Genomic DNA, 14,738 nt, shown 5'->3' with positions numbered 1-14,738 from the left:
CTAGACTCTGCCCCATCTGCCACCTCCCATCATCAGCATGCTTCATAGGCTGCACATACAAGGAGTGAAGGGAGGAGGTACAAGGCGTGTATGTGTACAAGGAGTATAGAAGGAACACATTCTGCTCCACAGGTGATGAGTTTTGTATTTCAGAGAATGCAGATGCCATAATGGTACCTGACAAGTGGTAATTGTTGTGTGGATGACAGTCTTACATTACTTTTTCTTTGGGATGGCATTCAGAGGGCTTTGTGTGTCATTTAATGGGATATTGTTTTGTTTCTCTCAGGCTCAGATCACAGTGAATGGGAACTCTGGCACTGCTGCCAGCCCAGTGAGTCACTTTCAAAGGCCTTTTTCCCCTTCTTCAGCTTACTCTCCACCAGCTTCTCTCAATTCCAACCTTGTTATCATGCAGCATGGCAGGATGATGGGTAAGCCTTGCACAAAATGTTTGTTTTATACGTTACACAATATATTCCAATTTATGTGGCCCAAACTGCAAACAATGGCAAAGGGCTTCATGTCTATAATGCAGGTATTGTCAATTCATCTCCCTAGGAAGTAGATGCAAAAGATAATAGAATTTACTGTTAGATGTAATAGTTCCTGAACTGGAGTTACTTTTAAGTTTTATTACTCATCCTTGTGTTTATAAGAGTGACCTCTTGTCACTTTTCCACTTGCCTTCCTGAGGAAAAGGGAGCATACATAGAAACAGCTCAACCTGCAGAGCTGTTTCCTTTTGCTCTCTTTAAGAAAGCAAAGACCAGCTTTGTGCATTGCTTCTCCCCACAACCTCTACAAGCTTCAGTTGAAATGCTGCCAACAAAGGGGTGGCTCTGAGCTTTTAAACACCTCAAGCCATCTCAATTTATAATTTACTTTTATATTTTTGTAGGTCATTTTTGTGTTGCTTTTTTTTTTTTTCCTTAAACACTTGCATGATTAGCCTCATAAAGGAGCTTTGCCAGTATAATCTACTTTTACCAGTACAATCAATTACTTCTTTTTCTGACAGAGTTTGCAAATTCAGATAAGAGTGTATGTCTAAAACAATCTGATTATGATCTAGGAGTTTACTTATTTGTTGTGCATGCAGGGAAATTAGGTGGTAGTTCTGGCACTGAAGCTTACAGATTAGAGAAATGCTGCTATCCAGGTCTTAGTGATAAATGCAAAAAACTGCCCACATGGGTTTTCCCATACACTCAATTGCTACGTTCTTTGATTGCTTCCAGTTTGTTGAGCTTAAGGTATATCAATATTGTTTTGGATATACCAGGACTGTGTTTTCCTATGATTTTTACTCTTGTATGATGCTCAAGTTCCACAGTAACAGTCTGATTTCATTCTCCTTGCTCACATAAAAATCTCACTGATGGCCTTAGTCTGAGGGAATGAGGGATCAAATCCCAAATCCCATCAGGCATTTTGGGAAAAAGGCCCAAATATGCAGACATGTGCCACATAGAGTTGCCCCTCACCATATAAGTGTAGCACTGGATTATTTGCAAGACTTCAGACTTGAGTAAACAGCTGAAACAGTCATGCCAAATCTCCGCAGTAGCAATGGGCAAAACATTCAAATTAAAATTAGCACTTTCAGTCACCAGTGCACCCTTCACTGATTTATATTACAATTCAAATATTTTGCTTGAGAATAATCAAAGGATGTTAAATCATAATCTTCACCAGAAGTGTCAGAATGTTTATTTTTACTCCTTCCATTCATTTATCCTGCAGTAGACATGTCTTGCAGGCACTGTACCTGTGCTTGCACAGTACAAAAAAAACTCATTTTGTCATAGCAGCTCACTGATTTACTGAAACATACTGCGTGAAGGAGCAGGGCTCTTCTTCCTACACGCAGCAGCAACAATTGTCATGTGATGCATCCCAGCAGTGAGATGGGTGGGGTTTTGTTTTGTTTTGTTTTTGTGGGGGGGTGAGAGGTTGTTTCTTTGTTGTTGTTGTTAAATGCATTTCTCTCTCTGGATTTTAGAGAGAGATGGTAATAGGGACGTATTAGTTCATTTAATTTTAAAGGAAGATTTAGGGGAGAGAGGTAGGAATATTGCCAATGGCCGCGAACCACAGCAGTCTGCAGATTCACTGAAAATGAGTGCATCATCTGGTCGCTCTGAGTGCTGAGTTACTGAGAGCCAATTCTCTGGATGATGTAAGGTGATATTTAAACAGACCAGCGTAACCTTAAGGGGTGAAAATTGCACACAGAAATTTGTTTTGTTTGTTTTTATCTTTGTTTCTAAACACATGTTAGGTAAATTGTTCTGAAGATCTGGTTGAAATCTGTTGCTGTACTGACAACGGTAATTTTCTATTTATATATTGTTATATATTCTGCTAGATTTTGTGAAGGGGAAGTTTTGAAATTGTCATTATTTCAAAGGACGGATAGGAAAGGTGCAAGTTTGTTTTACAGCAATAAGGTTTTACTCCCATTAGTTCTCAGTATATTTTGCTGGGTTTGTGGGTTTTTTATCTTTTTCTTTTTTTCCCAAGCAAGTTGCAGCAAAAAAAAAAAGTGATTGCAATCTAATCTACCAAGATCTGAGCTAGATACCCTAATGCATAAGTAAGGTTATGTTTCAGCCCCAGCTCAGATGATCACTTTATGAAATGCTACATATGAATGTTTCTCAAAATTATTATCCATCTTTGCAAACCGTAGTGAAACTGGGCAGTGTGTTACAACTGCCAAGTATGATTATTGTGTCGTTATACAATATTCTCTCGTGTCGTCTTTACAGAGTCCACAGAGACATACTCGCAACATGTTCAGACCGTTGGCAGCAGCACCACCACCAGTACAATACCAATCTGTAAATCCTTAGAGGAAGAAAAAAAAATTACAGTCATTAAAGCTCCACATTATGCAGGGATTGGCCCAGTGGATGAATCTGGAATCCCTACAGCAATTAGAACGGTAGGAAATTCTGGGGAATCTGCGTATGAACTCATACAATGAATTGATTGTTGGTAATGGGTTTTTCACATTCTTCTACTCTTATATAATGTGGAATACTGTGTGCGCAATCAGGCAGCTCATGAATATAATATTGTGTGTTGACAGAAAAGGAGAATGCTGATGGGAACGTAATTGGGCAACTTGATGTTTCTGGTTTAATTAGAACTAATCAAAATTTTGTCTCTCTTCTCTTGTATTCCTTCCCTTTTGGAGATGTGAAATAATTGTATTTGCTTTGTTATTCTTAAAATAAATTGTATACGTATTGTATTTATGCATGTGTATAAGTATGCATGTGTATCTGTGTATGTATACACATATAAATCTCACACTCCTGCATTTTGGGGAGCAGTGGTGCTCACTTGATCAGAGTAGTGTATTTTCATTCGGTCAGTAATCTAAGTGAGTAGTATTTTTGCAGATGTGCAATACATGATTGCTGTGCCCCTGGATGACATGTAAGCGCATAGTGTGGAAACCCCTTCATTGAGACTAGCCCAGTTCCGATCATCTGCCACTAGTCCCTGGCTCGAGTGGCCTGGGATGTCAGACTGAGAAGGTTTGTTTTCCCTCTGCTGAAGCATTCTTTCCACTCCGCTGTCAGGGCAGCCTCTTCTGGCTGGTCCAGAGAGCACAGTGGCAGCTGTTCTGGGTCTGTAGAGGAAGTGCTTACTGGCCTTCCCTGCTGGAAGCAGTGCTGTGCTAGACGGAGAGAGAGTAAGAAGAGTGGGAGCCAGGATGAAGGCAGCAGAGCCCTTGCAGGTGAAGTCTTTGTGAGGTGCAAGGATGTAGCAGCTGTTGGATATATCCTCTTTGCCAGTGCTGACTTATGGGGCTGTGTTGAAATCGCCTGGAATTGCTTCAGTGGATTGAAAAATTAGGGGGAAGAGCAGGAACTGATGGAAAAAAGCAATAGGAGAAATTCAGAATGAGTGGTAAGATGGGGACAATTTTGTTGAGAATGGGGGGAAACTCTGGCATTTCTTTATTTTTGACATAGAAAGGAATACAATCAAGCTTTTAAAAATGAATCTATTTCTTTGCATCAATGCTCTAGCTTCCTACCCCTTCTTTAAGTAAAAATGTCCCTTTGTTGTACACGGGAGAAAGTTACTATTTTTGTCCTTTTTTTTTAATAGCAGATCAGTCTAATAGTGTGTATATTAGTTATATAAGGGTATAACAGAAATCCCCCTCAAGTACGCTTAACAGAGTTGGCAATCTGCCATCCTATATTTAACTTTCAGATTGGTCTGCTTCTCTGAGATACTCTCCTGAAAATATAATGGGATTTGAATTATGGCATTTCTCAGCTGGATTTGCTCTTCATTTTTGATTGTTTCAATTTGAAAATGTCTTGCGTCTTTTTAAGCTTTGAACTATATAGCTGATTCTGATGATGAGATGTGAGTTAAAAGATTATGCCAGCTTGAGTGAGCTTGTCTGTCTCGTATGCCACTTTGTCTCCTCACTCTGCTTCTTTAAGACTTAGCTGGAAGTGAGGAAGTTTTCAACATATTTATTTGAGATTACATTTTAAATGTATACAGATATATTTGAACCCAGTGTACTCCAGTCATGTGAAAACAAAGGTGATAGAGTTGTCAGCACAAGATTCAAATATGCTGCACCTTGACATCTCGCAGAAGTGCAGCACTATGCAGAAACATGCAGAAGCGCTGTAACTGCACTTCCCAGGAGCAGAAGGTAGGGTGTAGCGCTCGCTTTCTCTCCAATGTCAGTAGTTAATCCAAACAGGAGTCTTCTCCCAGAAGGTTCAGACTTTCACCATCAGAAGGGAAAAAGGTTTCAAGTTCATTGAGCTTATGGTTGCACAGTGTTTAAAAGTTTCTCATTTTTCCATCTGAATGAAAACAGCAATATTCTATGTAAAAGGCAGTAAATGGAGATTCAGAGGTGATAGATAGCGTATATATGGTGTTCCCTAATACTACGCTACTGTTAGAAGCAAAAAGGAAGCTTGTAAATAAGAATCTTGGAGTATCTGTATTCCAGATTTCAATGTGCTGGTCTCCTGTAAGTCTGTATTTCCTCTTGGAAGATGGTTAGTGACAGCTGCTTAGCCAAGGAAAGCAGAGATGTTCTCTTCACTTTATATTCCTGCAAACCCTCGGTCCAAAGCTTCTGAAAAGGGAAGGGCTGCTGTACAGCTCTCCCATCCCGTGGTAGCATGTTACCTCTGCACTACCTTAGCTCCTGCCAGCTCCAGCAAGTGCAAAAAATCTGAAGCCTGAAAACTCAGATTAAGTTCTGCCACTGTGCCAAGCCCTGCCCCAAAGGTGATGACATTCCAAGGCATTAAAAATGAAGTCTTTGGAAAGAGAGCAAAAACTTAGAAAAGCATTCAGTCAAATGGCAGCACTAGACTTTACCACTGACAGGATCCTAAGAAAGGTAAAAAATAAAAAAATAAAAAAAAAATTCAGAAAGCAATGTGACTGACTATCCAAAAATAATTGCTTCATTTCTATAAAATTAGTCTGTACACTGAAAACACCTTTATTGAATAGAATGAAAAAAATGAAGTCCAATCAGATATTTTGTCTGTAGTTAGTGATGTAGCATTTCAGCTAGGAAAAAAAGTGCCCCACCCAGAAGGTCCACTGAAAGTCATAAACGCCTCCATTAATCGTATACTTTCTGATGGATTATTTGAATACTGAAGTGATTACGGAGTGTCCTGGGTACCAATTGCAGATACATCTTAGGTCCTCTTCTTGCTATTTGGCTGATTGTTCATTCATATGTGGTGATAACATTTCCAACCTTTAATTGCAACAACTGTAATGTATGCAAAGCAGGACAGCATTTGAATGACTTGATGGGCTGTGAATACTGCTAATTCTTCAAACAAAGGTTGCCATGTGGGGCTAGAGAATATAAATTGAGAATGTGTAATTTAAAATTAATTTATTCTATTCCTCAACATATCCCATCTGGTTTAAAACAGAAAGCCAAAACATTGGCTGATGCTGTGAGCCCCGGAATCTGGGATGGGGTGGGGGTGATGGGATTGTGAAAAGATCAAACATCCAAAAAGGTATTGGGAGAGCTGCTTCTGTGCTTACATGGCAGCTTCTCCATACCTGCTCCCTGTGTGGAACTTCCTGTGAATGTGTGGAGCATATGACAGATTAGGAGGGCCTGGCAAAGAGATGTCCGTGCATCTTTGTCCCTTGATGAACAGCAGGGTCACAGTAGTAGTACTTTTGCATTGTTTCCCTTCTACTCCCCTGCCACTGATTAAAGCTCCTTCTTGGCCCAATACACAGAAGCAGTTGTGGTAGCATGGATCACTGTGGAATTATACTGATGTGGGAAATGAGGAGTGTCATCTAGTAGCAATTTTATTAGAACCGATGTTAATTCTTCAAGCAGGTGATTGTTTTCTGCATAGTTCACCAAAGTTAACTGTTTAATTATGTACAGTAACATTATAAAGCATTTAAGACAAAAGTGTGATTCATTACAATCATTAAAAGTTTTGTTTTTCTGATCACTAGGGAGCATGTAAAGATTCATGATCAAAAGAGAATAATACTAAAAAGGTGTTTGTCTTTTTTTGTTACTTCCTTTCCTGAAATAGTCATGCTATCTCAAAGCAAGTTACAACAAAAATAGGAAATACAGAAGAGTAAGGGATAAAATAAGTAGAAACTTGAAACGTTAGCGTCAGGAGAGACTAGAAGATATGAGACTGTGTAGTTTTCCATAATAAATACAAGTGGAATTTAGTGAGTGATATTAAAAGGTATACTGTATTCACTTACTTATCACTTCTTGAAATAGAAGGATAAGTTGCCTGGAAAGGGAAATTAAAAACTGCATAAATACTGTTTGTTTACCAAACATAATTCTCGCAGTTTCTCATAGTATTCCAAACTAAATATGCATTATTTAATAAATATGTTTTGAAGATAATGTAAGTTGAAAATAGCCAGGAGCTCAAAAGAAGCTCTTCTTACAAACTGGTAATCAGCAAGGTGTTGGTATTTTCCTGCTGCTATCCAGCATTCATCTTTGTCAATTGTAGGTCTCTAAGAAGATAAACTCTTCATCTGGCACCACTTCCAGTGCTCCTAAGCATTGTGTTCTCCAAGATTAAAGTCCAAAACTGACTCAATCTTAAATACCTTCCAGAATTTGTTACAGGGATGAGATGGACAAACACACCACTTGAAGTAGATGAAAATGAAAATGATTATACTGAATAAGGAACAAAGAATGATAAACCTAAGTCAATGTCCAGAATAACATTAAATGTCTGATCTGTCCACATAGATATTTTTATTTCTTTGTTATTTTTAATTCCTTGTTAATTGTTAAAAACTGTATTTTATTTAGACAGTTGACAGGCCAAAGGATTGGTACAAGACAATGTTCAAGCAAATCCATATGGTACATAAGCCTGGTAAGTATGCTGTTGTCTTGGCTGTGTACTTGTCAGAGGTATTAAAAAGTACATTTTTCTGCATTTTGATTAGCTGCCACATGAAAATGCAAATGTTCACTAAGTGTGAGACAATGAATCAAATTAAATGGCTGAACTCGATGGCAGATTTTGATGCAGGGAGATATTTCCCTCTGCTATAGGCTGTCTGCTTATATTGGGTTTTTTTTTTTTTTTTTACTGAAAATTAAAAAAAAATTAAAGTGATTAAAGTAAGCATGGAATCAGTGTGATTCGATGCCATCATGGAACTCAGTGAAGCAATCCTCATCTCTGATGTGAGGGATGAGAGATTGGCCACTGGAATTCCCTTGCCACACCAGCCTATTTTTGGAGAGCTTATGTGTTAGAACAGTAAGGGCTGTTTTGAGGATACATTTTCTGTTTGAACTGCATTTTTTCCATACAATGTTGGTTTTTTTTTTTTTTTTTTTTTTGGTTGGTTGGTTGTTTTTTTTTTTTTTTTTGCTGAAGTGGAGCTTTGGTGATATTTATAGCTTTAGAGCTAACTTCTTTTATCACGATTGTCACCAAGGAATAACATAAACCACAGTCACGCTCAGTGACTCTCACGAAGGAAGGAGACCTTATTCTCCTGAAGTAGGGCTTGTATTTAGCATGGTCAAACAGATCGTTAGTGGAAGAATAAGAAATGTAAGCAAGACAATTATGGCTTTTTAGATCTGTCTGGAGCACTAGTCACGTGGTAAATATTTGAGTTTGATTTTCATGATAGGAGGATTTTGTAGCATCTATTAAGAGGAGAGCAAAGTTCTTACTAGAGGTAGAGATGAGAGAAGAGCAGATAAACAGCTGTAACTTACCATTTGGGGCTAGCTAATAGAATACAATATGGGTAACATGACAATAAGATAACATGATAAAATGGCAAAAATATTTTATGGTAAGTGTAATGGGAAAAGAGAGAATTCAGAGAACACCTATGTGAGATGAGGAAAAGAAATACAGCACTTGATTGCCTGCTAATCTTCTGTTTGTATTTCCAAAAAGAAAGCTGTGTTGCTGTGATAAACTAGCACATACTGCATTACTGTAACATGTATATTTCTTTTTGTAGATGACGACACAGACATGTATAATACTGCATATTCATACAGTACTGGTAGGAATTATTCCCTCACTTCAAAACAGCAATTTTGTTAATGTCAGCAAGTAACAGGAATAATTAACTATTTGTGCTTGCTTTTTTAATAAACACTTTTTATTGTCTTTTTATGTCATGCTTGATCTCAGTTGGTGTTTTTTTTTCCATGCCTTTTTTTCCCAAATGAAACTAAGTTTAATTCTGGTTTCATTCTTGCTGATGTATTACAGCTGTGGGCCTGTATTACTGCAGATGGGATACGTTGTAATACTGTAGTTTCTGATTACACTGCATTTATTTTCACTTGTGAGTGTAAGCAACACAGCCTTTCCTAATCAAAATGAGGAGAGACCTACTGTGTGAAAGCACAAATACTAATTACATATATAGGAAGACAGAAAGTCTTAAAATATGCATTGAGTGACTAATGAAGATGCTTCTCTTTTCCGACCACATTCGTTTTTAGTATAGGCACAGTGGTGGTGGTGATGTTTAACCACAAGAAAGACATATACATCTAATAGATATATAATTGCTGTGTCTTTCAGAAGATGATAACTATGTGGTAAAATTACTTAATAGAACCAAAAATGGAAGTGTGAATACGCTATCTGCAGAAAGCCATAGTGCCTTGTGAAAAAAATGCTATTCATTGTGCTTCCATTTCAGTGTTTGTGTTGCATTCAGTGTGCTCTCACACAGCCTTTTTGTGTAATATGGAGAGTATTTGTGTGTGTAAGTTGTTCAAGATCTGTTTATACTCTTATGATCCTATTCAAAATACATGACTGCATGGTTGTCCAAAACTAACAGTAATTATTCAGTCTACGTAATGATTGTCCATTTTCTACCTCTGCTCCTCAATCTGGACGTACAAAGACAGAGAAAGAGAATGAGCCCTGGGGTTAATAACAGGTTGTCATTAACAGCCCTGATAGATCCATACAGCAATTAACTTCTCCCTCCCTGTCAAAAACAAATAATCATTAATTTCTTTCAACTTTACTGCAGTTCTCCTGTGTGTTTGAAGTTTTATATACAAATATTTGAAAAGCATTACCATGAATTACGTAGTACTTAGCAATATACTTTTAAAAATAAAAAATACATATATATATATTTTTTAAATATGATTACACATTTTTGCAACCTTGGAGCTTTATTAACTGTGGATTCTTGTAGCATTCCATGCTTTATTTTATTCAAATTCTTTCTCACACTGTGACTATTTCTGTTTTTGCTTTATATTAGGTGGCTACAGTCCATCCTTCTCTGCTCAGGCACACCCAGCTGCAAAGACACAGACATACAGACCATTGTCTAAAAGTGCTTCTGACAGCGGCTCCGATGCCTTTAAGGTCTCATCTCCTTTACCACCCCCACATGTGCCACCCCCAGTACCACCACATCGTCTGCGGGAAAGGTCTATACCAGAAAAGTAAGTCACTGTGTTTTCAAAAACTCTTCTTGGTATGTACTTGCATTAATCCAATTTCAAGATACTGGTAAAGGATAAAAACAGCGGGTATAGAACAACATGACAATAAGGGCTAAACATTAAGGCTGTGGTTATGGCTTTCTGTAAAATTTGCAGGTAGTAGCAATTCAAAAGGTAATCCATTCAAGAGATGGGAATCATATTGCTGAATGATTTTCTTGATTTGAACTCCTCCCACTGTTGAAGACAGGTTTTCAAGAGCAGAGGATAGCGGTTAGTGATGGACTGCCTCCCATACAGAAGCACAGGTTTTGGTAGCAAAACACTAAAATGTACATCTGCTTAGCCTTGATCTCTGAGGTTCTGTGAGTCATCAACCCGCACTAGACCAAATGCCTTGGACACAGAAGCTGAGGCCTATAGCAGTTCCTTTTGTCAAGCTTGAAAATAACTGCTTCAGCACTTAATTTGGATGTTCAGCTCCTTTTTAAACCTCCTACATGATAAGACAGGCATTGGAAATCTGAGGTCTCCAGGCCAAGGGAGGCCAAATACGTTAGTTATGCTTTGCCTGCTTCTGACAGTTACAGCTCGTCAATCTTTTCCTGCCATTGGGAGTTTCTTTAATTGCCTATAAAGTATGAGCATTTAAAGTCTCACATAAGAGGCTTAGGTCTAAATGTATCACAGTTTTATAGCTGGGAGCCAAGATATGGTTCCCAGTAAGAGTTGGACTCAAAAATATAGCCCATAAGGGATTAAAGGCTAAACATAGTAAATGAAAGTGAGTTGAGTGTGAACCAGAATTTCAGTGGCATCCTTTTTTCTTCAGAGTGACTTGAAATATAATGAAACTTAATTTCCATTTTCCAGTTCTCAAAAAAGACAATGTTTTGTGTTCTGGAACTGTAATTTTTCCTCAGTGAACATGCATGGTAAAAAGCCGTGTGGAACTACTACCCTTGAATGGTAGGGCATTTTATAAAAAGATGATCTGTATTCCAGAAATTGCACTGTAAACAAAAGCTACCCCATGCATTTTTTTTTAAGGCACGTGATGTGCCTTATTAGGTCAGGTCGCATCAAGACAAGTCACAACAGAAAGCCTGACAGAATTTAATCAGACCATACGATTTCTTATTGTAAATGCTTATATACATATGGGATTTTCTTTTTCCTTCCTCCATTCTGAGAGTTACAAATGGATCGTTTTCCCCAGAGCTAAACTTATTCCAAATGCAATATGGGTAATGACTACAGAAATGCCAGGAAAAGATAACTCTCATTGTGATAGGAACTACCTAAAGATCTCCACAAAATGTGCAAGTAGCTATTAAAACAACACGGTAAATGACTGAAAAGGAAAGGAAAGGAAAGAAAAGAAAAGAAAAGAAAAGAAAAGAAAAGAAAAGAAAAGAAAAGAAAAGAAAAGAAAAGAAAAGAAAAGAGAAAAGAAAAGAGAAAAGAAAAGAGAAAAGAGAAAAGAGAAGAAAAGAGAAAAGAAAAGAGAAAAGAAAAGAAAAGAAAAGAAAAGAAAAGAAAAGAAAAGGGTTATGTTTTATTTTTGTCTCAGAAAATTCTGTTACTTTTCAATATGGACTGTCATATTGTGCAATGATAAAAATATCTGCTATTATGTACACTAGTGTAGAAAATAATGAGTTTTGCATAGGCATACAGTATATTTGCAATTTGAGGAGGCATACCATGGTATTTTGTCACAATATTTCAGGAAGGTTTTCAAGTTGTTTTATCATTTAAAACAAAAGAATGAGCAATCCCATAGGCTGGGCAGAACTAGTGCTTTTCCTACTGTACTGTGTATACCTGGTGTAAGCAAGTGAAGATGGGGTGCTGGTCCAGACATGTCAGAGCTGAAAGCTGGAAAGTGAAACCGTGCTGAAATTCATTTGGTTTTGTGTGTGTCTCCCATGTCTGGAGCTGTAAAGCAGAAGGGGTTGGTGATCAATGAACTCAACTGCTCTTATTTGTTACTTAGAAATGACTGGGATCCCCCTGACAGAAAAGTAGATACTCGCAAGTTCCGCTCAGAACCAAGAAGCATTTTTGAGTATGAGCCAGGAAAGTCATCAATCCTTGAACACGAAAGGCCGGTAAGAGACATAAATCAAACAGTGATAAATGGTGATATATAGTAAGAGGTTTGGTTAAATGTCATCTTTCTATTATTTATTGCTGATTATAACTGCTCAGATTAACATCGAAAGTCTTTTTCAAATACGATTTTGCAGCAGTTTCTCATTTCTGTTTCCTGATGGCTGCCTTTTCTGAAAATGTAAGTTTGCTTTATTTGCTAAACTTAAAATCTGGTATTTCCAAGAAATCAAAGGACCACTATGCAAATGTAACGGATGATGAGTAGAACTGTGAATTAATGGAAGCTGCTTTTTCTGATTGGCATTACATATCCAGGTCTCATTTTCAGAAATAATAACAGCACATATGAGGACATCTTCTGCGGGGTCTGTGATAGGACAAGGGGAAATGGTTTCAAACTGAAAGATTTATATTGGATGTAAGGAAAAAGTTGTTTACAATAAGGATGGTGAGGCACTGGAACAGGTTGCCCAGAGGTGTGGTGGAAGCCATGTCCCTGGAGACATTCAAGGTCAGGCTGGACAGGGTTCTGAGCATCCTGATCTACCTGTAGGTGTCCCTGTTCATTGCAAGAGGGTTGGACTAGGTGACCTTTAGAGGTGTCTTCAAACTCAAACAATTCTATGGTTCTGCAGTTCTATATGTTTTCTAGTTAACTAATACATAAATTATTTGCATTTTCAAGATGTAGCTAATGTTATGCCTAAGCAGATTCTGGTCAAATACTGGTAAAGATAGCCCAAACAGGCTGTGGAACCTCGGTTTCTGGAGGTTTGCAAGAATCACCTGGACACAGTTCTGAGCAACCTGATTTGGTTAGACCTGCTTTCAGCAGGAGGTTGGACTGGGTAACCTCTGGAGGTTCTTTCCAGTCTCAATTACTCATGTAATTGTAATGAACATGTAATTTGAAGTCCTTATTCCCGCTTTCTGAACAATTATTGCAGTTGTGGAATTTTTTATAAGCATGTCTGATAAAGCTAAGATTGATGCATGCAAAATGACCATTAACAGAATATTTTGTTTGCTGAAAGATGCATTTGCCCAGCCTAATTTCCTTTTGTGCTATCTCAATACTTCATTATTTTAGGAAAATAGACATGTAACAATGGCAGTATTTTCTTTTCTTGGGCTTTTACCTTGAGATTGGAACAGTCGAGGAGCTCCATTTTTAAGAAGGTTTTGAATAATTGGTACTGGGTTATTATTTGCTTGTACATGGTTGCATTGCATGCTTGTTTACAGAATTTGTTTCTCTAATATAATGTAAATTATTCAAATAATTTAATTCCAACATATATAATACTTCAACAGTATGAAACATGGCCTGTACTAAGAACCTTTCCCTTTGTGTTTTCATGGTCTTTGTGGGAATATAACTTTTTTTAGCTAGAAAATAGGTGTGTTTCTTGTGAAATTCAGCTCTTGCAGAAGCAATTGCATTTTTTGTAGAAGTTGGCGTTTCTATGTGGGCTGCTAATTAATCAAATTAATTATATGGAATTTAGAATTGATTGTCAAATTGCGCTCAAGTTGCACTGTACATTGAGGTCAACTGCCAGCTTTTCCAATAGAATATTAGCAAAATTGAAGTTTAAAATATTTCAGAATGGTTCAAGCATGATCTTACATTCATAGTAAATGGCATTTTCTGCCCATGTAGTGTGGAAAAAAAAAAATGATTCATATAAGAAATGCAGTACTGATTAATGCAATCATAGATACAATTTTTCAATTTTGAATAACTACTGAAATGACAAAAAAGCAAGTTTTGCTGACTGTTTCTGGTACTTTTTTTTTAACTTATGCATTTTTGGTGCTCTCAATCAAGAAGTTGGATTTTGAGCTTTGTATTATTTAAAGCTTATAACATTTGCACGCAGAAAATCCTTACTTAGTTAAGAATTGACACTGAGAGAATCTTTGCTTATGTGTGATTCAGAGTTGTAAAGGACTGGAAAATGGGAGTTATTGCAGAATACAAGACATGAAAGTAATGCGGACAGTAGTGTGGCTATTAACTGATTTAAAAAAAAACAAACACTTGAAGTAGAGCAAGCTATCACATCTCTGGAAATGATTTCATTGAAGTGCTTGCTTTTCTCATGTTCCTTAAGTCAGATATGGGAAATACAACTCCCAACTTGTGAAAAGGTGATCAGCAAAGTAGGCCAAAAGATTTATCTGTGCGTCTAGGAAAAGCTGACATCTGAAAACCTTGTATTAGTTCCAGATTCAGGTGAACATTCCAAATCCTCATCTTTGTTAGTACCGCATGAGTTAGGTCTTCCATTTTCATCATCTCAAAGCAGTTTGATTCTTAATGTCTAAGAAATGTTTCATATTATAATAAAATATTACGCAAAATAGGGAAGATAAAGATAGATATAGTTGCAAAATTGGACATTTGTAACATCTGAATTAAAAAATCTTGCCCTATCAGTTTTACTAAAACAAACAAACAAAAAAGTCAGAGGGAGATTCTTCAACATTCCAAATCTTACTCTTACAAATTTTTGCTGAAATTAAATAGTATCCATATCTACATTGCATTTTTGATGTGAACCGGTCTGCAATAAATAAAGCAGTATGTATAACTACCTCTTATATAGGG

At 37.2% G+C, this 14,738-nt stretch overlaps 1 protein-coding gene across 15 annotated transcripts in view; it reads left to right on the top strand.

Annotated features, from left to right (window-relative positions):
• Positions 1-14,738, top strand: part of SORBS2 (sorbin and SH3 domain containing 2) — a 142,823-nt gene that overhangs the window by 89,547 nt on the left and 38,538 nt on the right. For 12 of the 15 annotated variants that reach the window (XM_040699935.2, XM_046940863.1, XM_046940865.1 and 9 more), the window contains 6 exons: positions 290-434; positions 2,775-2,950; positions 7,358-7,424; positions 8,542-8,586; positions 9,820-10,006; positions 12,006-12,120. In XM_040699935.2, the coding sequence (XP_040555869.1) occupies positions 290-434; positions 2,775-2,950; positions 7,358-7,424; positions 8,542-8,586; positions 9,820-10,006; positions 12,006-12,120 (735 nt within the window). Of the gene's footprint in view, positions 1-289; positions 435-2,774; positions 2,951-3,630; positions 3,755-7,357; positions 7,425-8,541; positions 8,587-9,819; positions 10,007-12,005; positions 12,121-14,738 lie in introns of those variants that run through there. The other 3 variants (XM_004935986.5, XM_046940867.1, XM_004935983.5) reach the window with 2 other exon arrangements.

Source organism: Gallus gallus, chromosome 4 (assembly GCF_016699485.2).
Source record: "Gallus gallus isolate bGalGal1 chromosome 4, bGalGal1.mat.broiler.GRCg7b, whole genome shotgun sequence".
Lineage (NCBI taxonomy): Eukaryota > Metazoa > Chordata > Aves > Galliformes > Phasianidae > Gallus > Gallus gallus.
Note: the sequence above shows the minus strand (reverse complement) of the source record. Positions and strands in the feature narration are given on the sequence as shown.